At 42.7% G+C, this 27,877-nt stretch overlaps 1 protein-coding gene across 1 annotated transcript in view; it reads right to left on the bottom strand.

Annotated features, from left to right (window-relative positions):
• Nucleotides 1-27,877, bottom strand: part of OTOP1 (otopetrin 1) — a 72,168-nt gene that overhangs the window by 17,008 nt on the left and 27,283 nt on the right. The window contains exon 4 of the mRNA XM_089677405.1: nt 12,372-12,430. Within this exon, the coding sequence (XP_089533531.1) occupies nt 12,372-12,430 (59 nt within the window). The remainder of the gene's footprint in view (nt 1-12,371; nt 12,431-27,877) is intronic.

The following is a 27,877-nucleotide window of genomic DNA, read 5'->3' as shown; positions in this document are numbered from 1 at the left end:
TGGAGGACAGGAGGAATACACATTCCTCCTAGGCCTCCATACATGTCATCGAGTAAGCTGCTGTCCGATTGGACAAGGCTGCCCCAAGTGACCCCCATGGTCATCTTTAGTAAGGGCAGTGTCACCTGGCCTCCTCCCACCTACTCGCAAGCTCACCCGAGGTGCAGGATCTAAGCACTAACTGGTATTCGCCAGAGCTCCTGATTGTGGAGATGGGTTTTGCTGTGTTAGTACAAGGTCATGGTCCTCAGGATAGCCTCACCAGGAAATGAGCAAGCCTGGGTCCAGTAGCAGAAAAAGCAGGTAATGATCAAGTAGATACATAGTCAGTAAGCAAGCCAAAGGTCGGTAACAAGTGGTTGCAGGTTGGAATCATGCAGAAGCATAGTCGAGGAATCAGCCAAAGGTTGATAACAAATGGTTGCAGGTTGGGATCAAGTTGAAGCGTAGCTGAGGAACAAGCAAAAGTGGAGATAAGGACAGCTGAAAGTACGCAAAGGAGCAAGATAATGGCTAGAGAGAGCACAATGATCTGGCAAATAGGAAGTGCCAAGTCATGCCTTAAATAGGAAGTTCAAAGAGTTCAAAGTTCACCAGAAACAAGATATAGAGCAAGATTGCCCGAGGGATCAGACAGGATGCTGTCCAGCATCTCAGGTGGCTCAGCTAGAAGAGTAACTGCTGGACACAGCACAGGTTGTGGGTTCAGAGCCCAGTCCTGACATAAGGACAACAGTAGTGTTTATTGAAGATCTGTAGCACTATTATATTAAAAAAATAAATATTTTCTTTGCAAAGCAGTTTTATAAGATTGAAGTTTTTAATATACTAACAATAGAATAAAAAAATCAAACACAATTTACCTATAACTCTGCCACCTCCCTTTCTCTCCCCCTCCCTGTTGGAGTCCCCCAAGGCTCTGTCCTCGGACCCCTCCTCTTCTCCATCTACACCTCCTCCCTTGGCAAACTGATACACTCCCACGGCTTCAACTATCACCTCTATGCCGACGACACACAAACCCCTCACCTCACCCCCTCTCTCTCCGCCCGCATCACCCACTTCCTGAACGACATATCAGACTGGATGTCGCTCCATTTCCTCAAGTTAAACCTGTCCAAAACCAAGCTCCTAGTTTTCCCCCCAGCCCGCGCCCCCCCCCCCCCATCCTCTCCAGCAACGCCACCATCAATCCCACCCTACACGCCAAAGTCCTCGGTGTCACCCTGGACTTAAACCTTTCCTTCCAACCCCATGTCCAATCACTATCAAAGTCATGCAGGCTCCACCTCCGCAACATCTCCAAGATACGTACGTTCCTCACCCCAGACACTACTAAACAACTCGTACACTCCCTCATTATCTCACGCCCGGACTACTGCAGCTCCCTTCTCACTGGCCTACCCAAACCCAAACAAATGCTATCCCCACTCCAGTCTATCCTGAACTCAGCGGCTAGACTCATCCACCTTACCAACCGCTCCACATCTGCCAGCCCCCTCTGCCAATCCCTTCACTGGCTCCCGATTGTCCAATGCATTAAATTCAAATTACTAACTCTGACATACAAAGCCATTCACAACGCTGCCCCAAACTACCTCACTGACCTGATACCCAAATACCACCCTACCCGTGCCCTTCACTCCTCACAAGACCTCCTACTCTCTAGCTCCCTGGTCTCCTCCTCCCACGCCCGACTGCAGGACTTCTCCGGGACTTCCCCCATCCTCTGGAACTCCCTACCCCAATCCATCAGACTGTCACCTACCCTCCTCACCTTCAGGCGCACCCTGAAAACCCATCTCTTCAGGGAAGCCTACACCACCCTCACCTAACAACCGATCTCCTCCACTCCTCCTACCACTCCATCCCCCACAGCCACTTCCTCCTGTACCACTATCCCCTCCCTCCTAGATTGTAAGCTCGAAAGAGCAGGGCCCTCGAACCCCTCGTGTATTGTATTGTACTGTATTGTCTCATGTTCTGTCCCCCTCGCTAATGTACAGCGCTGAGCAAACCCTTTGGCGCAATATAAACACTGTATAATAATAATAATAATGGAAACCCAAAAGCTAGACGTCTAGGACATGCTGCTGTGCAACATAGGGGCCAGAGACGAAAGGAGTCTATAGAAGGTAGCCACATAGAAGATTTGGAGGACCACTCATCTGTGGGAATGAATTATTTACTCTGGGTTTGGTTTGTGAGCCACCTGTCAAACCCATAGTAAAGTCCAAAAATTGAGAAACACCATTGAAGATTTAGGGCTAATAGCCAAGGGATTGTAAAAGAAAGGCCACGTGGATAGAGGTATTTACTTTAAAAGCACAGGTGACTGAGATAGATATTTCCTGTAATTCAAAGGGCTATTATTTAAAGGCTAAGTTCACCTTTTCAGGCAGAATTTCACTTTTCAAAATAAATCAAAGCCTTTTCTAATGTCTTTTCTGCCAACCCATCCGAGTGTACTTATTTCTTACTTACCATGGCAGTTTTGAATCTTCACCTCTCTTCTGCATGTAAAAAAATTGATTCTGAGCTCTGATTTCTTGTAGTATCATGTGGCATTCCAGGAAACATCATGCATTGACTTACCGCATCACAGAATAGGGAGTGTTTTACTTCTCTGAATCACACCTCCCTCATTACTATACCAACTTTTTTTTTTGTTTCCACACACTTTCCTACATATAAGGTGTCCATGCATTGCACAATCTAAATTTTACAATCTCCTTTAGATCTACAATTAACTATATAATGTATGGGCAAGTCTGATTTGATAGAAATTGAATGGATTGTTCAGGTGGGTCCTCCTATTACATAGTTTTGGTAAATCTAAAGGAAATTGTATAGAGAATGTACAATCAGATTGCATACTGTATGGGGTACAATCTTTGTACAATTTCCTTTAGATTTCCCAAAACTATATAATAAGAGGACACTCCTATCTATCCAATCACTCTGTATCCAATCAGGTAGGCCCTTGCACTACATAGTTTATGGTAGATCTTCCTTCCTAAAAAAAAGGTTCTAAAGAAAATTCTGGAGTTTAAGGAAAGCAAATTGATTGTAGCGAGAGGTTTAAATTTTTATTTAGATCCTGAATTTGACACAACTTCAAAAATCTCCCTAAACACCTAACTCCAAACCTCTATCAAACAATTATAACATCAGGCCCAACTAGTAGACGTATAGCCTGTACAACATCTGAAAACGAAAGATTACTACTATTTTTCTCAAATGTTACATTGTTACAACATAAGCTACTAGAACCCCTTACCTCTACATTTATCAAAAAAGATCATGCTTTTGGATCATGCCCCAATAGCCATTATTGTATACCTATCAAAAATATGTCACGCTTACCCCTAACACAGGTGGTCAGACACCATAGCTGGTTTTTGTGTTCTTCACCTATAACAGCCCCCTTTCCCATAAGGCAAGTAGGCCTACCAGTACTCGGTTGCCCCAAGGACCAATACACAATGCTATAGTGTCTGGCTACCATACCAAGGCAGGCACGAATTGAGCATAGCAAACATGTACTTGGCAGACAGGCAGAGAGGTTCAATGGCAGTCCAGGTACAAGGCAAGCAAGGTTCAGTATAGTCGGGGTCAAATCCATAGTCAAAAGGCAGTCAGAGTTCAGACAGTAGTCGATATCCGAGGTCATCAATGAGGGAATCCACAGGGGGAATGTATCCCAACCAAAACCAGGATGCTGGAATTGGCAGCTATCAAGGATCAGGAGTGCTACACGCTCCTGACAAAATCACGCTACTACCTTCTTGACCAAAATTACACCCCCACACTTTCCCAACACTGTTTGGGAGTCTATATCAGAGACATATTATTAGCCATTGGATTTAATTAAAAAAAGAACGCACAGCACGAATCCACTTGTTACTCTACGATATACTATGCATGACCTAGAATAATCTCAAAAACTCACAGCGGATTCCTAAACATTCAAAGCTTTAGTTTTCAAATGAGATGAATTGAATCACTTTTAGAGCAAGAGGCAACCCTTTCCTTCAACATGGTGGCCAGAAATGACTACCAATGGAGCAATAACTAGGATAAATCTTGGCAAGGGCACTGCAGGTCAAAAGTCAGCTAATTACATTGCTAAAATTAAAGTGTTTCTAAACCCAGAACAGTAAAATCAGTCTGTATATGCAGTAAAGCATGCTTGTTATACTCACTGTGGAACCTAAGGGGTTAATCCTCTGCATTGTATAAAAAGGCTGTTTGATCCTGTCTTCTCTGATCCTCCACTTCTTCCAGTGTCCCCCTCTTATCTCCTGATAAGACATAATGTGTGGAGCAGGGGCGGACTGACAACTCATGGGGCCCCCGGGCAATAGGGGATCATGGGGCCCCTGTGCCCTTGCCCAAACTCAAAAAAGCCTATGAAAAAGGTACCAGGGGCATCTCATGGGGCCCCCTACTGACCCCGGGCCCTCGGGCAGTGCCCGAGTTTCCAAATGGTCAGTCCGCCCCTGGTGTGGAGTCACTCTGCACATGCTCAATTTGGTGTATATTGATAGAGAGGTTTTTTTTTTCTTGGGAGACTGCATGTGATCAGCACAGGGCCAATCAGCACTGACCAGACAGAGGTCAGGGGTTCTGCATCCTTCTAGAGCAAAATGAAAACTCCTCCTACAAGCTTTAACATGTGCTGGACACTAATAGAAGTCACAAGACTGCTCTAACTGTTGATGAGAAAAGGTATTTAGCAGTTTATATTTACTAAAATAATTGCATTTCCATGTTCTGTGTACTGTGGGAGACCGGATATAGTGAATGCAGGGTCCTGGGTTTAGTAACACTTTAAAGACAGAAAAGGTATGAGGGTGCATTCCACCACTGAAATTGCTATGGCTTTTCAAGACTGCTACAGCCCTCTATATCAAGTAAGATCTCCATAGGAATCTCTTGACAAGTCTACAACATGCAAACTATCTGCAAGCAGCTGGCCTTTCCACCCTCTCAAAGGAAATCCTGCAGCTATTGGACAGAGAAGGCCCACCACACTGCAATACACTATAATGTGGTGCAATACAGTACTAGGTATAGCCATGTTCAGTACAGCAGCAGCTATATTATCCTGCAAACATTCTGTCAGCTCTCCCTTTCTACTCCAAGTCTGCTTGATGTGATTGTAGCCGTATTAGTGCATTTGCGACAGAAACAATTGAGTACTGACGTGATACTTTTTTCATTTACACTAACATACAATTTTGAGGACAAGCTTTCGGGGTATGTCCCCTTCTTCAAGTACTGCTTGGACCATGAAGAAGGGGCATACCCTGAAAGCTTGTCCTCAAAATTGTATATTAATGCAAATAAAAAAAGTATCACGGACAGTACTCTATTGTTTTTACTCCAAGTCTCCAACATACACTGTATATAGCAGTCAACGACACTGAATAGTATGGCAGCACCTATATCTCCCCGCATACCATCTCCCAGCTCTCCTTACCTATTTTAGATCTCTGAACAACTGTGTATAGGCTACTGAAAACACTAACTTTTATAGGGAAGGGGCACATTAAAAAAAAAATACATTATTGCCCCTTCCAAGCCACCTGACCACAGTTCAAAAGCCAGGAATTGCGTTATTGGTAACTGGATTATTTAACTGAGGACAACTCGGGCTCAGATCAAATTTATGGTCTACTTGAACCCAAAGTTCATCCCTAGTCTTCAGTCTGCCCAAAGGTGAAATTGCAGTTATAGGTGACATCTCTCTGTCTTTCTGGCATCCATCCTGCTGAATTCCAAGAAAAAAAGGAAAACCTGTGTGACGGGAGTCACTTTGGGTGGGGGGCCCATGGAACACAGCTCACTTTGGAGAGGTGAAGAAACCCCTGTCTCAGCTCCCCATATCCCTCTTATGTGTATGTCACCCTGTGCCTGTTAGGGGTGCAGGGTGATATGTCATAATATTGTGTAGACATGTATAGGTGGGGTGGGGGGTTGTTCATTGTTTAATGCCATGTGGTTGTATCCCATTATTCTATTGTGTGTCTTGCTTGGCAGCAAACTATTATGGGATGTATGTGTTTGTGTATTGGCTTGGTGGGGGGTGTCTGCTGATGTGTCTCTTGTTGCTAGATTTGGTTTGCCCCGCCCTGTGTCCTTATGCTGGGAGGGGGGAATTGTTCCCTTGAATGTATATATCTTGTGTCTGTATTAAAATAAAGCAGTCTATTTCATGATTTATTTCAAGACTGGTCTTGTCTAGTCTCGTATGGTCAGCGGTGGTGTCCGTGGATGGTGTTCGGACGGGGAAGCGGGAGTCTAACGGAAAAATCCAAGTGCAGTCGGGGTCCAGTTCTGTTACAACCTGTAGCTAAAGGCAGCTGTTACCCAAAATCCTTTACTGCATGTAATGAGCACATAGGTTATTATGATCAACTTCTCTACAATGTCTGTTATAATCTTGGTTTGTTTGTGGAATAGCTTTGTAACCAAACCAGTTTTCAGGATTATCATCTAATCTGTAAGTATTAGTGCATATGTCATGTCACAGAGAAAGATAAATATACATTGTTTATAATAATTGCTATATTATAAAGTCTTTGCAATCAGTGAGTCATAGAGGATTATAAAAAAAAAATATTTTTTACTGATATAGCTGTGGATCCTAACTGTACGTGTTGGTAGATATGACAATAATTTGTTTTGTTTTTTCTCTACATACATGCTGTTACATAGTTACATAGTTAGTCTGGCTGAAAAAAGACAAAAGTCCATCCAGTTCAACCATTAAAAAAAAAAATGTTGTAATGCTACACCCACAATTAATCCAGAGGAAGGCATAAAAACCCAGCAAAGCATGATCCAATTTGCTCCTGCAGGGAAAAAAATTCCTTCCTGATCCCCCAAGAGGCAATTGGATATTCACTGGTCAACTTTACCTATAAATGTTAGTATCCAGTTATAGTCTGTGTATCCAAGAAAGGATCCAGGCCTTTTTTTAAAGCAATCCACTGAGCTGGCCAGAACCAACTTTTGAGGGAGTCTACTCCACATTTACACAGCTATTACTGTGAAGAAACCTTTTCGTGCTGTGTATAAGGCCCCTTTCACATGAAGGGTCCGATCAGGTCCACCAGTCAGTTTTTCAGACAGATCTGATCAGGCGGTCACCCCATGGACCGGCAAATGTAAACGGACTTGTGTCCGTTTACACCGGCCTACCTACAATCCAATCCAGACCGCTAAAAAAAACGGAAGGGAACCCGTCTTCCTCCATCTAGGTGGATCAGATCAGAGGGCAGTCGGGTGTAAATAGGCAGCGAAGTCCATTTACACCAAAGCCACTCATAGACCAGAGGCTCTGTCCATGTTCACTCTGCATAAACTGAGCAGACACAGACCTGTTATCCACTCTGCTCTGATCAGCAGGGGATCAACAAACAGATTCCCTACTGACCTCAATGGGGTCTTCCCCGTGTCAAAGGGGCCGAACACTTATGGGCTGTTGTAATATTTTTGGTAACAGTAATTCAAAAGTGTGAACAGGTCCTCCTAAGCCTTACCAAAATGGTCAGATATCTAGCATTGGCACCAAAATCTGCCAAAGTTAAAGTTTATGAATAGCCAAAACTTTTTATTTTAGCTTTGGATAGAGTGGGACCTCTGCCATGTTCTTATTACCGTATAGTGGATACTCCTGCGCTACCTTCAACTGGTGATGTAAATACTAGTGAATCAGGGGAGTTGCCCTTTAAATATCTATTGCTGCTGATAGCATCCAAACGTGTTCCCAAATTAAATGAGATGCAATACTGTGATAGGTGATGCTTCGCTGCTGTGAATATTAGTGAATGAACGTGATATAAAATTACACATGTAATCCTTATGAAACAAATAATTAAATTAACATACTTAAATAAACAATCACATAAAATCTAGTGCATTTCAAACATATGCAGACTTAATAATTATGGCAGTTCATGAAGTCCACATAAATGTGCGTGATTTCCCAACACCAATGTAGTACATGTGCTCCTTATTTACTTTGCACATAGAGTGTCACCTCTGTGCTCACAGAACTCTCACCTTCAGATATATCGTATTGCATGTATATGATATTCCATCCAGATTCCACCAATTCTTTATGCCTCCTTCTCCTCTAGCCCACCAGCGGCTCTTCTTACTTGGAGCCAATGAGAGGATGGTATGGTGCCTTTAAGTCCCTCATGGACTCCAAAAGTCATTGTCAGCTTACCCGTATGTGGGGATAGAATTGCACCTCTTATGGTGTAGTATGTTAACCTCCCTGGTGGTATGATTATTTCAGATTTTTGGTGCTGAAAGCGGTACCATTATTTTGCATGGAAATTTGGCGTTTTATATTGTAGGCCTGTAATTTTTAGGAATAACTCACTGAAATCTCTCCGAACAAGAGTCTAGTAAACATCCCAGGTAGGATAAAACTTGAAACACGAAATCATAAATTATAATTTAATAAATAATCATAAAAATAATAATATAATAATAATACATTTAATTCAATAATATAATCAAACCAAAAACACTGAAATTTGAAATATAGCGCCAAGTTCGCACATCACTGAGCAAAGTTGCAAAATCGTTTTCAGTGTCTGATGATGAATTTCCCCACGAATCATTATCACTCAATTTTGCAAGTGGTTCTGATTTACTATCACTGTTCTCTAGCTGGTCTAAAACTGCTTTTGACCTAAAGGGACGCTTTTTGGACGCCATGGACGTTTCTTAGTTTCCAGGCAGAAAGAACAGTAAAAATGCAGGCAGGGCACAGGACAAAGCACTCAGGACAAAATGTATGTGAAATGGTTTGATACAGTAATGTTTTACTATGTGATTTTAGTGATTTTAGTGAATGTCACTTTTTGTTATTTTCAAATTTCCCGCCGTTCCGTCCCCGTATGTCCCGATGCTCGCACGGGACGGAACCCAGATGAGAGATGCCGGCATCCGCCAGATTACATTGCTGGGGACACTGCAGGAGGGACATCGCGGGAGCGCAGGACAAGGTAAGTGCAAGAGGGATCACGGAGCAGCGCCGCATGGTAAGCGTGAGTGTAGCTCGGGGTTACCGCTTGTGGTACTGAAACTTTACCCCGAGCTACACTCGGGAATACCGCCAGGGAGGCTACAACATTCCGATTTTTATTAAAAATATATTGCACTTACCTTAAGTAAGTGCAATATATTTTTAATAAAATCAGAATGTTTCATACCATCTTTTTACTGAGAAACAAGTATTGTTAAATCAAAACATAAATATTCAGAAAGGTCCCGGGATAAAGACATCAGAAAAGCACACCTCCAAGCAAGATCAGTTTCATTGTGGGGTCAGTTTGTGTATGACCAAATAATCCTTTATTCTTTAATTATATGTGGGCGGAGCTTACTGCACCCAAGTAGGGACCAAGAGAAATCGCTCACTAGTAAAGGCTGCCATTTAAAGCAAGGTGGGAGTTAAGGCAGCACTCCAACTTAAAAGTGATGCTTTTCCAGAAGAACACAATTAACTCCTTGTATTCTAAGGCTCAAATTGTGTAGCACTTCACCTTGTTCACTCTGGACATCAGTTCCTCATTACACTCTATACACAATGATGACAGGGATAACAGTTCTTCAATAGGCTTCATAACTCTTCTTTCTGTATTGTGCAGCATTTCAGAACCAGTACCATGAATCCTGTACCAGACTCCACCAGCTCAGTAACTAATCACCTCACTCCCAGTGAAATTGATTTGTATGTTTCACTTTAATACTAGGAATCTGAACTCTTACACATAAACCATACTTATTCTTTCCCGAGGCCTCACTCCCATCTTCTGTGAATCTCAGCCTGGGTCCGTAGAACGTCCCGTGCTGCGAGTCAGACCCAGTATTGGGGTTCCAATCGCTAGGGAAAGAGCTTAAGCATAGAAGCTCCTTTACTACCAGGGCCATCCATCACCTATGGCAAGTCAACCTGCTGAAAAGGGCCCCAACTAAGCTAGCAAAACTAACCATCTGAGACTATTCCATCTTGTCTTATCATACTGGTATTTGTCTCACCAATTATATTGTAGGGAGTTGCTTTGCATTTTAAGAAAACAAAAACATTTAACATCCACCTGCCTACACACAGACCTACAGACACTACATGTATCATATATACTTTGGGGTACATTTTTTAAAGGCAAATAGACTATGCACTTTGTAAGAGCAGTTGCACTCATTTTCCTTGGTAAATGTATATGTGATAAAGCTTCACTTTGTAAAAAAAAAACCCAATCAGATGCAAGTAGAAATGTCTTTGCAGCTCTCACATAGATGTGAAGAAATAAGAAACATGAAAAAAGCATATTGTTTTAATAGGAGCTATTCAGATCAAATAATTGTACTGGGGGTTCCTATTCATGGTCATGCTTGTTACATGCGCCGATGGGTAGTAATTTTGCAAAAAAATGCTTGAAAATACAAAATGCTTTAAAAGAAACAAACGCAAATACATATGGGAAAATGCATAAGAATGTGTGTCAATGCAATGTGTGAATGAATGCTGCCAAGTATTACTGGGCATTGCTAATATGAAAAGTGCCAGGATCATATGAGATCTTTGCACTTATGAAAGAAATATAGAAATTAAAAGGAATGTACTATACAGTAGTGTTATGTAGCACCCTCCTAGGTATAGTATAGGCTGCAAGGTAAATTTAGTTTGGCTCCTCTGTAGTCAGTGGAGCAACTGTTGGAACGCTTTAGCCTGCTGGTGTGCTTATTCCCCCCTGCATTCTAGAGGGTTCTGTAATCACAGTGGGAGGAAATGCAGAAGGGCAGTCTGAATATTCACAGAGACCCAGCCAATCCCTGGGGAGATATGCCCAGTAGGTGGCTGGAGAACCCATAAATGGCCTGGAGCAGGAGTGAGCTGGTCCTGAGTCCAGTCCTGCAGGAGGTGTCCCCAGCCTGGGTGGGCTCTGCCCCTAAGGGCTATTTGCTGAAGCACTGCTAGAAGTTCATCCAGGTCCTACCTGCAGTATAGCTGGGGGGCTACAGCAGAGCTTTTTGCCTGGGATTTTGGTCTGGAGAGCTCACTGAAGAGTACCTGGTGGAAGTTGGAGGAGGATACCCAGCTGTCCTGTAGACTTATGAGCTGGTTCTTCCTCACTGAAAAGTGCCCTGTGGAAAAATGAAGGAGGCAGCCTATGATCCTGTGGTATTGTAAGTACTGACCAGACTCAGAGTACTAGTGATTGTGTGCAGATCTCTTTTCTTTCACAGGACCCTTGTATTGGTCAGTTTAAGAGGCCTTTCACGACGACTTGTTTCAGTTACAACTCTTGCCCTAATGAACAGAGACTGTTTAAAAAAAAGGATAGGGTGTACTCGTTTTAATGTTCTTGGGGTGTCCATGCTTCCTCCTCCTACATCCAAAAAATACATAAATTACATCCCCTAGACTGTTCATTGAGCTTTACAGTGAGGAAAATGCTGCATGTCTGGCTGCCTCTGCATCAACCTTTGGAAAAGAACTAGTTAAACCTTAGTGGCTCCTCTGGCGGGTGCGCTGCACTACATATATTTTCTTATTTTGTTTATTATGGTCAAGACAAAAACATGTATAAATAAATATGAAATATTATAAGTATATGGTAAGTATTTTGTATTTTCAACTAAATAGAGCTCAAGCTGAAAATTACATACAGTACATATAAGCCCTGGTTTACACTAAGTCGCACTAATATGTATGGTTCCATAGGCACAAATAGGGTGTGACTTGTCACCAGATTCTGAACTGACAAATCGAATTGGTATGAACGGGGGGCTAAATGAGCCAGAGTAATGACTACTCCCCCCTCCTTCTCTATAGACAGCTCTGCACAAAGTTTCAGTCAAAGATTATCAAAACACTTATCAAAAACCATTAGGCCTCGTGTACAAAACAAGTTTGTAGCAATGTAGTAGTTTGACTTTTTTTGCAGATCTGAACACAGGTGTATTGATGTCTATGGAATAATGCACACAGCTGTGTAAAGATGCATAATGTAGCGATGCATTCACAGCCATAAAAAAATAGAAGATTTTACATTAGAATGCAGTACTGTATGCATGTATAGACAAGTACATATGAGCATATACAAATACATTGAAACACTGGCAAGCTAGAAGAGGATGAAGAAGAACTCTGCCCATGTATATGCGTACATACATGTATATACGAGGTTCTTAAGGGACAGTACTTGCGTTTTTTGCTCAAGATCATTCTGCCAGCAAGATCCTCCGTATTAACATCAATAAATTGTTACGTTCATGTGCAGAAGACCATACAAACTTTACGAGACTTTAGAACACAAATACAGCCAAATGATCATTACCTTTCAAGAGTTTTAAAGGACTGTATGATATCTTTTGCATGGAACCATAAAAAGTATACCTAGGAGAAAGCAGAGCACAGTCTTTCATATTTACAATTACAACTTTAAAAGCAGTTAAAAGATCAAAGAAATCTAGATTTCAGTAAACACCTCAAACAACAATGTTTACTTAAAGTGGAACTTCACTCTCTCAATCGACATGGACTATTTTTAATTCTTATGCTGGCTAGCATTGTAAGGAAATATGTCTTTTTAACTGGCATTCATTTTGCATAATGCCTTCATTTCTAGTGTAAACAGTTAGTTTCAGTTTGTAACTTCTCTCTCGTTTCCTGAGTCTTATTTCTTTTTCTCCGTAAACAGAATCACCTTATATGGTACTCATCAGCCATTTGTAGTTTCTATCTTCTTTGATAAGAGCATAATATTTCATTGGTTATTCTGGTCTAGTAACATCTGTAGAATTCTTGTATAATACTGCTTGCACGTATTAACCTTTCAGAGATTTCGCTTTTACACTTCGGTGTCTGGAGCTTTATTTTTCCCGGGCCTTGTGGTCAAAAATTATCAAGGACAAGTTTAGGCTACGGACAGAAATTGTTCCTATCAAATATTAGTAAATAAATAGGAAAGTATATCATGGTTACTTGTTTTAAACTTTTTTTTACACTTCTTCATTACCATGCCTAGGCAATTATCCCAGGAGTCTTCAGGAGGGGAGGGAGGGTTCTCAGATCAGCCTATTGCTGCGCTAAGGGCAGATGGATTTGAGGAAGTACAGTGGGGCAAAAAAGTATTTAGTCAGCCACCAATTGGGCAAGTTCTCCCACTTAAAAAGATGAGAGAGGCCTGTAATTGTCATCATAGGTTGACCTCAACTATGAGAGACAAAATGAGAAAACAAATCCAGACAATCACATTGGCTGATTTGGAAAGAGTTTATTTGCAAATTATGGTGGAAAATAAATATTTGCTCAATATCAAAAGTTCATCTCAATACTTTATTATATATCCTTTGTTGGCAATGACAGAGGTCAAACGTTTCCTGTAAGTCTTCACAAGGTTGGCACACACTGTTGCTGGTATGTTGGCCCATTCCTCCATGCAGATTACCTCTAGAGCAGTGATGTTTTGGGGCTGTCGCTGGGCAACACAGACTTTCAACTCCCTCCAAAGGTTTTCTATGGGGTTGAGATCTGGAGACTGGCTAGGTCACTCCAGGACCTTGAAATGCTTCTTACGAAGCCACTCCTTCATTGCCCGGGCGGTATGTTTGGGATCATTGTCATGTTGGAAGACCCAGCCACGTTTCATCTTCAATGCCCTTGCTGATGGAAGGCGGTTTGCACTCAAAATCTCAAGATACGTGGCCCCATTCATTCTGTCCTGTACATGGATCAGTCATCCTGGTCCCTTTGCGGAGAAACAGCCCCAAAGCATGATGTTGCCACCCACATGCTTCACAGTAGGTATGGTGTTCTTTGGATGCAACTCAGCATTCTCTCTCCTCCAAACACGACGCGTTGTGTTTCTACCAAACAGTTCTATTTTGGTTTCATCTGACCATATGACATTCTCCCAATCCTCTTCTGGATCATCCAAATGCTCTCTAGCAAACTTCAGACGGGCCCGGACATGTACTGGCTTAAGCAGGGGAACACGTCTGGTGCTGCAGGATCTGAGTCTCTGGTGGCGTAGTGTGTTACTGATGGTAGCCTTTGTTACATTGGTCCCAGCTCTCTTGAGGTCATTCACTAGGTCCCCCCGTGTGGTCCTGGGATTTTTGCTCACCGTTCTTGTGATCATTTTGACCCCACGGAATGAGATCTTGCGTGGAGCCCCAGATTGAGGGAGATTATCAGTGGTCTTGTATGTCTTCCATTTTCTAATTATTGCTCCCACAGTTGATTTGTTCACACCAAGCTGCTTGCCTATTGCATTCTGGTGTCCTTCGACAGCTCTTTAGTCTTCACCATAGTGGAGTTTGGAGTGTGACTGTTTGAGGTTGTGGACAGGTGTCTTTTATACTGATAACAAGTTCAAACAGGTGCCATTGATACAGGTAATGAGTGCAGGACAGAGGAGCCTCTTAAAGAAGAAGGTACAGGTCTGTGAGAGCCAGAAATCTTGCTTGTTTGTAGGTGACCAAATACTTATTTTCCACCATAATTTGCAAATAAATTCTTTCCAAATCAGCCAATGTGATTGTCTGGATTTGTTTTCTCATTTTGTCTCTCATAGTTGAGGTCTACCTATGATGCCAATTACAGGCCTCTCTCATCTTTTTAAGTGGGAGAACTTGCACAATTGGTGACTGACTAAATACTTTTTTGCCCAACTGTAAATGCTACATAAATTATCTGCCCTTACTCAAGATGGCCACTGCCAGAAATGCCAAGGGGTGTTTTTCAAAATAATTTCTCAGCAAAGTAAAGCATGTAGACGTGGATGAATGGGGGAGTTTGCTTTGAATATTAAAAATGAATTAAATAGCATTTTTGGTTTGTGGTGCTCAGATGCAGTGCAGTTCCACTTTAAAGAGTGACTTCACAATTGTTGAGAAAAAAAATTCCCATCCCATCAGTGATCAATGTTCAGTGCAGAGATCTTTGGCATACATTTTAGCAGATTCCTACATTTTAATTATCTTAAAAAATAGCTTTTTGTTTCATCATGTCCTTTGGAGATTGATTCTGAATGATAGGGTTCATTTTAATCACCTGGTGTTTTAATGAGTAAAGCTGCAGGGTCTGCATCCCTTTAGGCTACTTTCCCGCTGATTTGTTGCAAAAACACGCTAAAAACACTGCTGCATTTTAACCATGTTTGCTGTGTGTTTTGCAAAAAAGGACATGTGACTAAAAAAACTCACCAAAAATGCAACCGCGATGCATTTTTCTGCATTTTTGATCCTTTTTCCATTCATTTCAATCAGGAGGTGTGTAGATGTGAAGAGTTTCATAGGATTTAATGATCATGCATTTTTCTTCTGCTTTGTTAACACAAAAATGATAGAAAAACCGATAAGTGTAAAAGCTGCCTTAAATGTATTTAACCCTTGGGGAGTATCTCACCAAAACTGAAATCCATATTGCAGGGGAATCATAAAAATTAACTTGTATCTTAGTGCAGACTTCTAGAAAAATCAGTGTACCAATCACACAAGCAGGAAATGATAGTTTCAGAGGCAGTCTGTGTGCTAAATGTTCACAGAATGCCTCCAGTTTGCCATACTGTATTGAATTTTACATATTACAGCAGCTGCATATTGAAAGGTCATTTTAAATTACATTAAATTACAATGCGGCTTGTGAAGCAATTGTATATGCTATATTATTTTTATTTACTATATTTTTTTTCCCAAACAGTGGAATTACCCTTTAACACAGAAATCCAGCCAGTCCCTGCTGATCTTAGCAAATTTTGTTCCATCTCTAGCCAGCTTTATGTTATGCTTTACATGTTATATATACTGTATAGACTACACCCAGAAAAGCAGAATGGGCAATGTAAGCACACCTCACTTTTTGTAGGGTGGTGGGCATGTTGCTTTGAGTCTGCCTTAGATGCAAAAATACTAAGATCCTCCCTGCCTATAGGCTTCAATTTACAATAAAAGATGTGAGTGGGATTGTTCTTAGCATAGCAGCTAAAAGCAAAAAAAAAAAATGCTCTACAAAAGGCAGCCAACTAGTACCCTGTGTGCAATAAAAATGTCTGCTTATTGTAGGTTTAATGGAACTTTTTTGTTACACATTGCTCTAAGCTGTGGTGTTCCTTTTCTATTTGGAAATCCTGACTTATATCAGCTCATTCTATTCAGCATTAGACTTTGTTTACTAGAAATTTGTTTTTAAAGGTAGATGACATCTCTAACTAGGAACAAATCTGAGAATAGAAATGTTGGCTTGGCAGCAAAGGCACATGTGGGTGGGGCTTAACACACCCCATTGGGGACACTGTGGAACAGCACTCACCAATGCCTGCAGCACCTGCACTCATTACTAAGAAGTGAGCAACAAACACCTTCACAGTTGAAGCGTTTGTAAACCTAAATAAAAAAATATATATATTTATTACTGCCTTTTTGAGGCAAAATTATATGCTTTGTAATGTTCCTATTTAATTCAGTGCTGCCTGTGTTGAATAATTTCTGGTTGATCCCACCTGTGTCCCTCCTGTACGTAAACTGACTACGCTTGGATGACTGTCGGTCCATGCTAGTGTGGTCAGTTTATGTCTTGTGTCATCTTACTGTTTGTACCTTGTGTGGTCAGTTGGAAGCCGCATCCCCCTACCTATATATCCTGACTGCTTCTCCCCTATTGTGTAACTGCCGAGTATGCTTCGGTTTCATTGACTTAGAAATACAGGCACCCGGCAGCCAACCTCATTTCCTCATGTGATGTAGCTGCCCCAAAGCATAGACACCCACCAGCAGGTTTGTGAATCACTCGGGAACATAGAGCGATCTTGTGACCTTCATTTTACAGGAAGAAAACACATAAGAGGCAAGGTTTTAACATATGTAAAATATGTAAAATATGGTTGCATTTATCTTTTTTTTTTTTAAAAAGATAAAGATAAAAAAAATCACCCACTTTTGCTTGTATCTGCTATGCTATGCTTTAGCTCTTTGTGTTTCAATGCACTTCTCAGTGACTCCCACTTCTCTTAACTGTACTTTGACTTAGTAAATGCAGGGGACACCGATTGACATTTAGCGACAAGCTCTTTACATATTTCTGAGCTTCTGCACTTCTGCACTTCCGAGGAATCTCTCTCCCTCTCTCTGCTCTTCTTCTTCCCCATGACCCACAGGCTTGATACATAGGATACCCGTGCCACGATTTCGGTCCCAAAGTATGTGGAATACTAATCGCTATGGAGGGGGTTAAACTGGCGCACCACCTCACTACCAGGGTCCTCCATCATCCATACAACTCTAGTTAGTCCTAAATTAGTCCTATCTTCAGGCTGCCCAGTTCATACCTCATAAATAATGTAAAGTCCTTTCAATAAAGTCCTTCAGTACCCCAACAGGGTACTGTAGTAGGATTTCATATAAACCCATGTACAGTATTTCATATTATTCATATTAATTTGCATGTGGTGTTAATAATATACTGTTACTATTATTATTGATATGATTATTATTATTATTAATATTATTAGGATCATCATTATTATTATTATTATTATTATTATTAATTCAATATTAAGCAATAGTTGTTAGACTTTAGAAACGTGTGTATTATTTCATAATTGAGAAAATTTACATTTGAAGCTGAGCTTTTGACTAGACTTACATCTGTAGTGACTAGATTAAAATGTGTGAAAACTATGTACTTGTACCTAAGTTGACAGGTCCATAGACAAGGGTTTGTCTATGTTTTAACTCATTCTTAAAAATTTATATATATATATATATATAAATATATATATATATATATAGTCACTGTTAATGATGGAACGAACACCCCTGTGTTCGGTTCACAGTCGAATGTTCGAACCTAATGAACGTTCGACCGTGAACTTCGAACTCAATACAAGTCTATGGGACTTGAACTTGTACATTCAAAAGTGCCTATTTTAAGCCTTATATGCACGTTATTGGCCATAAAAGGGGTATGGGGACTTGGGTACTGTCCAGAGAGACTTAAATCAGTGAAAAAAAATTTCAAAAAGTACCCTTTTTAAAGGGGCAGTAATTTTTCATTGCTTCAAGAAAAAAAAAAAATTCCTATCTATCATGCCTGGGGTCCCTTTATGCTACCTGCAAAGTTGTACATCTGTATAGAACCTGCTGCAGCAGGGCTGACATTTTTATTACATTAAATAAATAAATAAATAAAACAGTGTGCCCCCAATCCATACCAGACCCTTTAGGTCTGGTAGGAAGGATAGGAGGGACCCCACAATATTTTTTTTTTTTAAGTGTGTGGGGCTCTCCCTAAAAGCCCTACCAGGCCCTTCAGGCCTAGTAGGACTTTTAAGAGGAATCCCAATCCCCAAAAATGGGGGGTCCCCCTAAATTCCTACCAGACCCTTAATCCACGCACAGGACTGGCAGGGCATGAAAGGAAGGGGCAATCAAGCGCACCCCCCCGCCTTGCCCTCACCCACGTGCCCTCAGCATGCATGGAGACGGTGTCCCCATCCCGATGGGGACAAGGGCCTCTTCCCCACAACCCTGGCCAGGTGGTTGTGGGGGTCTGCAGGCAGAGAGGCTCATTAGCATCAGGGTATCCTGATTAAAGGGGGAGCCTGATGCTAATGAGCTCCCCTGCCTGCAGACCCCCTACAACCACCAGGCAGGGTTGTGGGAAAAATGCCCTTGTCCCCATTAGCATGTGGCCTGTTAAGCCACGGGGGGGGGGGTGCTCGATCGACTCCCCACCCCTTTCCTGCCCTGCCAGGCCTGTGCTCGGATCAAGGGTCTGGTAGGAATTTAGGGGGGACCCCACGTTTTTCCCCCCCATTTTTTGGGGTAGGGTCCCCTTAAAAGGGCCTAGTATGGCCCTTCCTCCCCCCATTTTTTGGAGGTTGGGTTCCCCTTAAAAGTCCTACCAGGCCTAAAGTGCTTGGTATGGCTTTTAGGGGGAACCCCACATACTTTTTTTTTACTGTGGTGTCCCTCCTAACCTTCCTACCAGACCTAAAGGGCCTGGTAGGGATTACGGGGGGAATCCACGCTTTCTTTTTTTTAATGTATTTTTTGTTTAATTTTTGGGGGGTTTTCGGGCAGTGTCCAGCAACACACTGCGTAAGGCTGCAGTGTAAGCAGCATTATATAGTGTGTGGTGGGGACTGTGCACTGTGAGAATGCAGTGAATTGTGGGGTGTTTGGCAGGCAAACAGTTGGTGGTGCCTTCACACCGTAATTCTTCATTATTCTTGACGAGTGCAGGATTGGATTTTGCTCTAAAAATTCAAATTATATGCACCTGTGTTGAAAATATGGGCCATGGGTGTTGGTGCTCTGCACTGTAACCCCTTACAGTTACTCTTCATGAGTGCAGGAATTGGCACTGCTCTAAAAATTTTAAATTATATGTACCTGTCCCACAGGTGCGTAAAAAATGGCCTTGGGTGTTGGTGGTGTCTGAACACTTTAACTTCTCACAGTTACTCTTGCTGAGCGCAAGAATGGGCCCTGCTGTTAAAAGTTGGAAAAATTAGAAAATAATTGTACAAAACTGAAATTACATGCATCTGTCAAATAGGTGCAGAAAAATCTGGACCTTGGGTGTTGGTGAAGCCCTGAACCAAAAACATTGTTGGAAGCTAGCATATTCAGGAGTAGGATAGGTAGCATAGGCAGTCTTCAAGGGATCCCAGATCACTTACAAATGTAATCAGTTACATGAGCATCAGGGGCTTGATAGCTGCTGTTGATCCAGGACTGATTCATTTTGATAAATGTCAGCAGGTCAATGGAGTCTGTGGACAGGCACACTCTTTTATCCGTCACAAAACCTCCAGCAGCACCGAATGTCCATTCAGAAAGCACATTGGATGCAGGACAGGCCATATTGAGCAAGTTCTGGCCAGTGATCAATCTTCAAGACCCAGTAACCCAGTGGATCCACAGTTGGAAAGATCTCCAAGTCTGCTCTTGCCCCTAGATAATCCTGCACATATAATGTAGATGCTGCCGATGGGCCCTGGGCGCTGAGTACTAAAAAATTGTTTAAAGGCATCGGTCAGCCAGCCGCCTTCTCCACCACTCTTCCTTTGACCAAACAAAGCCTCAGAAACACATGGTCCAGGAAATGGCAACCTCCCAGTGTCTGGAAAGGTGTTACACAAATTTTTCTTTAAGGCGTCCTGAAGATGTTTCATCCTCTGCGCCCTCTGCGAAGGCAGGATGAGCTCTGCAACTTTACCCTTGTAGCATGGATCAAGAAGGGTTGCCAACAGTAATGATACCTCTCCTTGATACCATGAATCCTCGGGTCCTTTCACACGCTTTGCAGAATCAGGGAGCCCATGCAGCGTGAGATTGAGGAAGCATGAGATTCTGAGTCCTCTGGGTCACTGAGGATGACACTGTCAGAAACTACCTCCTCCCAGCCATGTACTACTCTTGGCTGGGTTTCTGGGGACTGAAAACCATCCCTTGAAAACTGCCATATATTATCCTCTACTTCCATGCTGTCATAATCCTCCTCTTGCTCCTCCTCCTGTGTGTTCTGCGACCCCGCAGGAATGGTATCTGCATAAAGGGGGCCTTGAAAGAAAAGGAAGTCCTCCTCTTTCTCCTGCTGTTCTGCCTCAAGTACTCTGTCCATGATTTCATGCAGTGTGTGCTCCAACAGCAAGACTAAAGGGATAGCGTCCCTGATGCATGCATTGTTGTGGCTCACCATCCTTGTGGCCTTCTCAAATGGTGACAGGACAGTGCATGCATCCTTTATCAGCAACCACTGGCGTGGCAAAAAGAAGCCAACCTCCCTTGAGCCTGTCCTTGTGCCATACTCACACAGGTACTCATTGATGGCCCTCTGCTGCATGTGCAGCCGGTGCAGCATTGCCAATCTTGAGTTCCACCTGGTGGGCATGTGAAAAATGAGGTGGTTGGTAGGCAGGTTGAATTCTTATTGAATGTCAGCCAGCCAAACACTGGCTATGTATGATCACCAGAAATGGCAACGGACTTTTTTAGCCTGCCTCAGAAGATCTTGTAAGCCTGGGTACCTGTTCAAGAAACGTTGCACCACCAAATTCAGGACGTGTGCCAAGGATGGAATATGTGTCAAGTGTCCCTGTTGGAGGGCGGTGAGAAGGTTGGTGCCATTGTCACATACAACCATTCTTGGCTCAAGCTGCCATGGCATCAACCACCTCTGAGCCTACCCTTGCAGAGCTGACAGAATCTCTGTCCTGGTGTGGCTCCTGTCCCCTAGACAGACCAGCTGAAGCACCGTATGGTACGGCATCTTTTAGCCTAGGGAGCACTGCTGGTTCAGAGTACAATTCAAAATAGGCCAAAAAGGAAGAGGAAAAGGAGGGGGTGGAGCAGACAGATGTGGCAGAATCATCACCAGTTTTTGAAGGCATGGTGGCGGAACAAACTCCAGCACCGAACCCTGTCCTACTTCCTTCCCAGCTGTTAGCAGAGTTGCCCAGTGCGCCATGAAGGAAATGTAATACCCCTGACCATGCCTGCTGGATCACGTAGCAGCAGTAATGTGGACCTTGCTGCTGACCTCCCTGTCCAACAAGGCCAAAACATTACCTTCCACATGATGACATGCCTTCCACAGAGCTGGAATGGCCTTACTTGAAAAGAAATTTCTTTTCGTAACCTGCTACTGTGGCAAAGCACATTCCCCAAATTCACGGAAGGGGGCAAAGTCCACCAGATGGAAAGGCAGGAGTTGTAACATTTTGGTCAAGCTAGCATTTAGACGCTGAGCATGTGGATGGGTGGGACAGTAATTTTTGTATATGGTTTTTATGATGTGGGTCTTTCAGGCGCTGTTGCCAACGGGCTTCATGGCAGGATGTTATATGTCTTGTCAAGCATGAGGTGCCCAAGCAGCTGGTGTTTTGGCCACATTTGATCCTCTTCACACAGAGACTGCAAACAGCAATGCTGCGGTCTGCTGTATGTGTTGAAAAAAGCCCACACCAATGAACTTTTGGAAATCAGTAGGGAGTTAGCAGCACCCTGCACCTGTGGAGTACTGTTGTGTGATGCAATAGGGTGGCTGCCCTTACACCTGCCCTGGAGGACATCCTACTTCATTGAAGTTGTGCCTCCTCCTCACTTTCCTCCTCTGTTCTCTCAGGCACCCAAGTACAGTCAATGACCTCATCATCCCCTCCCTCCTCGTCACTGGAGCCAACTTGGCAGTATGCTGTGGCTGGGGGAACATGACTGCCAATTTCTTGTCCATCATTAGCACCCCCTCTCTCTAGGCTCACATCACTCCCTTCCTCAACCTAAGAACCAACATTGAAGCATTAAAATTGCTGCGCATCCTCCAGCAGCATGGGACTGACACTATGTTCAAATAATTCAGCTGACTCCTCCGTGCATAATGGTGGGGCTACAGAAGGAGTAGCTGTGGACAAGGAGCCTGTGGAATAGACCACTTTGGCAGCTGCGGTGGAACTAGTATGAGCCTGACAGAGGATGAGGAGGATGAGGATGGCTTAGTTATCCACTCCACCACCTCTTCTGCATGTTGTGGCTCAATAACATGGCCAGCACCAGAAAAAAAAACAAGCGTGCCTGGCCTGCAGAGGATACACCATGTCCATGACCACCACTTTTCACTGTGGGCACAGAGCCTGCTTGCCCTCTTTTAGCTGCCTGTGAGCATCTGCTTTTCCTTGCTGGCTTTTCGGACAAGATGGAGATTTGTTCAGTATTTTTATAGCTTTTTATTTTAGAGTGTGGGATGGGATTTGGTGCTTGGGTGCTTCGTACAATATAAACCATTTTATTATTGTTTTTTTTTTAATGAAGAAAATAGGGGGTAGAGCAATTATGGAGATTTTTTTTTACAATTGCTGCAAATAAAATGAAAATAAAATAAATGTAAAAAAATTAAGAAAGCCAAACCCCCCCCAAAAAAACACCTGTGCCACAGAAGGAAGAACACATGTGACTCAAAGGGAGGAACAGCAAATATGGAGAAAATTGTTTTGCTGCTGCTGCTGCTGGAAAAAAATATATATAAAAAAGGGAACCACTGCTGATGCAGAAAGAGGAATATCCGCTACACAGAAGGGGGAACAACAAACATACCCTAAATATTTTTGCTGCTGCAGCAAAAAAAAAATATATAATACCATTTAAAAAAAACTAAGAAAGCAAAACACAAAAAAAAATGTAACAAAGAAAAAAAAATGGGAACAGCGGTGATGCAGAAGTGCTGTAAAACACACTGACACTTCACTGACACCACTGCACTGCTCTTCACAGTTCCACACTACACTACACTACACTACACTAACACTCCACTAAACTCCAGCAGGCACTACACAAGGTTGCTGTGTAAGTAGCCTTATATAGTGTGGGGCATGATTTAACCATGAGCCATGATTAGTCAAAGTGCATTGTGCTGTGATTGGCCAAAGCATTGTACCTGAACTGTGCTCAGGTGCATTGTTTTGGCCAATCATGGCTCTCACAATGCACGGTGAGAGTGCAGTGCATCGTGGGGCTCTCAGAGGGCAAATACCCTTACCATTCATGTGTTCGGCAAACACGGGAACGGCTGATGTTGTCAAACACTAGTCACTGTAATAGTGGTTCTGCTCCACAAAGACTCCAGTCTAAGCAGCCAAATGTTCTGGGGTATATTGTGAAGAGAGTGACTGAAGCGTCTCATTGTTGCTGCTCTCCATTAACGGGAGCTGGTCACCAGACGATGATTCTTCCACAGGGGTGGTGGCGGTGGCATCTTCCAGAGAGGTACCGGCATCCCGACACAGCATGGGTTCCTGTGCAATAGGGGTGGTGGAGTCAATGAGTTAGGCAACAGGTGGAAGCACTGACTCCACAGCAAAAGGTGCAGAAGATAAAAGAAACAGTCTTGGTGAGAGTCCAGACACTTTCGGAGTAGGACCGGCCCCATCTGCAATAGGGGGTGCTGCTTCATCACCCTTTTCTAGAGCAGGGACCTTTCAGGTGTTGGTATTCCCAGGAGTGGACTCAGCCCCTGGTAATATAAGGGAATCCAGGCACGGCTGTGTTGACCCATCCTGGTTGGGGCCATGGGAAGCGATATTCACATGTCCTTCGTGCTCAGTCTCTCAGCCGAAATCCAACTTCAAAGGCCTTGGTAGGCCATCGGGTTCGATCTCCATAATCTCTTCGACAGTTGATAACATGCAGAAGAGCGATGCACAACATGTCAAGCAGTGAGCCCAAGGGGTGAAATCAGCAGAATGTTTGGAGCAGTTAGGGCAGATGGCTTGAAGGGTGTCCTTCTTCCCAGTATGACAATGAGTCAGTCCCAGGCAGGGTTAAAACCGCAGGTTCAAGGTAGGAGGCTCCAATGTAAGGATCCATGCTGACAGCACTTTTGACAACAACGCCCCATGCAGTGATACAGCAGTCAGCCCAGGGACCTAATTTATCTCCCCCTCAATGTTGCAGCAGCCAACAATGGAACAACATGCGCTCTGATGTCAGCGATCATGAGCTGATCAAGCTTGACATGTCCAGACAAGTCTCTCTATCAGCTATGGTCTCTTTGCATACAGGGCTTCAGGTGCATGCAGGGGGTGTATCCTGCCGATTATGCCAAGTTGTGGGTAGGGATTAAAGCACCTGATCAGGGATACTGTGAAGAAGCGCTCACTGATGCCTGCAATGGCAAGTGGAAGTTGCAGTGATGTGAATTCTGCAATAAGGCAACACTTCTGACTTAGGAGTAAGCAACAATAATTTTGCAGTTAACTCTTTGTGCACAATGCACTTCTCAGTGATTTCCACCTCTGTTAACTGTACTCCGACTTCTCTAACTAGACTCAGCATTTCCGAAGAGATACTGTGGAGTCTGTATCCCACTCCACCAGCAAAGCACACCATGTCACCAGTCTCCCATCACAATATGAGATTTCTCACTGACACTTAGCGGCACACTCTTTACATATTTCCAAGCGTTTGCAATTCTGAGGATACTCTCTCCCTTGCTTTTCTCTTCTTCTTCCTACCTACAGGCTTCTTCCTGACCTACAGGCTTTAAACATAGGCTATCCCATGCCGTAATTTTGGTCCCAAAGTATGTGGGGCACCAATCACTACGAAGGGGGATAAGCTCGCAAACCCCCTCAGCATCAGGGTCCACCATCATCCATGCCAATTCACCACAGTTTCCCACTGGCTATTTGCTTTAGCACCCAACATCACACTGGTTACCCTTAAAAACGGCAATATCACCTCTTTTTCTCCAACTCCACTGTAGATTAAACCTTTGTAATGTTCCTTCATCACTTCTCTTCATCCCCATACTAAGCCCTGTTCTTTTGGTACACCATGAATGCACCCCTTTCCAAGGAACTTCAGACCAGACACTTTCTTAGTACTTTTACCTTAAACTCTTATAAATACAGAGCAATATGAAACATTCTTCCATTCACAATCCTAGTGAATCCTAATTTCAGGCTGCCCAGTTCATACCTCAGAAATAACATAAAGTCATGTCAATAAAGTCCATAAGCCATCTTCGATACCCTGACTGGATACCCACCAAGAGGAAGCCCTCAAGGAATAGAGTCCCATTACATGTGGCTGCAGTCCTCCTTGCACTTTCCCATCCAAGGACCTAAGACCCGCTATGTTGCCTCCCTTTGCACTTATAGCTTACCTCAAGGTGGCAGAGCAATGAACACCAGGGAGCTCACAGCTTTAAGCCCTTCCTAATGTCCAAGTAGCCTAAGGCTCCATTCACACTATAGCATTTTGAATCACAGACAGAATTGTCAGGAATTCTGCCCGCGATTTCAAAACGCTCTGCTAAAATGACAATTGCGGGAACAGTGCATGGCACCTGAAAAAGCAGTGCGGTTCTGCCGCAATTCGTGCATGACAAATCTAACTGCAAATGCAGTAGACTGCATTGCACGATGTGTGTCACCCAAAAGAACTTCCTCAATTTCTCTTGGGTGACATATGTCATGCAATGTGGTTTGCTGCAATTGCATCGTGTTTTATCACATGACAACCACGGCAGAACCACACCACATTTTCAGGTACCATTAAAATGAATAGCACCTGAACACACAGTTCCATGATTTGTCATTTTAGCAGAGCGTTTTGAAATTGCAAGCAGATTCAAAACACCCTGGTGTGCATGGGGTCTAGTAGACAATAACCCACTAGAACATATTATATTCAATAAAACTAAGCAGAAATATAATAGGAGGTAGAACCTGGCAAAGTGTGTACCCCAAAGTAGGCACCTGTCTACACACTATGGGGTTATTCACTAAAACTGAAGAGTGCAAACTCTGGTGCAACCCTACATAGAAACCAATCAGCTTCCCGGCTTTGTCACAGCTTAAAGGATAAGTCCACCTTTCATATTCATGGTGTAACATGTTACAAACAGACCTGCCCTCGCACCCCCCCCAATCCCCATTGTGACAGCTAGTGGGGGATCTTCTTCTAGCTGTCACAATTTTTAAAAAAATTCACAGCATTCTGTGAATGGGAAAATTACAAGTTCCATAGTTTCTTGTAGTTCTCAATGAACTACCACGGCGCTCCACAGCACTGTGGTCCTGTCAAAAGTATCTGCTTTCCTGTAGAGGATGTACAAGCAAGCAGATATACTGACAGGTCAGAGGGAGACCTGCATGGGACCAACGATCTGCTAATCGCTAGTGCAATGCTTTAGAGCAGCGGTCGTCAACCTTTCGGACCTCACGGACCATTAAATTCATAATTTGAAATCCCGTGGACCACTAATGTGAATTTTTTAAAAAGATAAATACATTTGTAAAATAATGATCAGAAAACTTCAATTTTATTAATATGAAATGCACCTATTTAATATAACAAAATTATAAATGCTTATTTAATTATAACGACATCGTAAATGCTTATTTAATCATAACAAAATCTCTAAAAGGTTGTTTAATTGTAACAAAATTATTAAAGTTAGTTTAATTATTACAAAATAATTGAAGCTTATTTAAGTATTACACATTTTTAATGTGATATTTGTTCCTGCTTGTTTGAAATAGATTTATTTATTTTTGGCACCAATAACGTTACTGCAAGACAGAGAGCCGTTTTTATTTCAAGCCAAGACTGGTACCAACAATACTGCAGCGTACGGCTTGGCAACGGTGGCCTCATACAACTTAAGACTACCCTGACGTCCCGCTGCGCCTCTCTTGTTTCCCCCTCTCTAGTACAGTTTGTGAATATATCGTAATATAAAGGCGAAAATTGTCATTCAGAATATATGAATTTCTTTGAATATTATTTTAGTTTTATTATTAATAAAACATTAAAAGTGCAAATAATGTCCAGATTTTTCTGAGGACCACCAAAATTTTCTTGCGGACCATCAGTGGTCCATGGACCATCGGTTGGCGACTGCTGCTTTAGAGGCTCCAGAAACAAATAATAACCTGCAAAAAAATGTGCATTTCTTATTTTTTGTTTAGAGGTGAACTTATCCTTTAATTGAACAAGCTGAAGTTAGAAGCTGATTGGCTACAATACACAGCTGCACCAGATCCCGAGTGTGTCGGTTTTAGTAAATTTACTCCTATGTTTACTTCCAGACTTGCCTTAAAGTGGTTTAAACCTTTAATATTTCTAAACAATTTCAGCAGCTGATTTAAAGATTTGCTTATTATGCAGCCTCATTAGTTTTAAGCCTTCCCTTTGTTTCTGTTTTAGCTGATTGCTTCATAACCTTTCCTGTGTTAGGGTAGCTGTACTCCCTAGAAGGGTGTATTGGGGCAACCCTTGCATGCACATTCCTAGCCAGAACGAGAGTTGTGACTCCATATACTGTGTGTATCTA

Source organism: Staurois parvus, unplaced genomic scaffold, assembly GCF_062004578.1.
Source record: "Staurois parvus isolate SC_StPar_1 unplaced genomic scaffold, SC_StPar_1.0 ptg000186l, whole genome shotgun sequence".
Taxonomy (NCBI): Eukaryota; Metazoa; Chordata; class Amphibia; order Anura; family Ranidae; genus Staurois; species Staurois parvus.
Note: the sequence above shows the minus strand (reverse complement) of the source record. Positions and strands in the feature narration are given on the sequence as shown.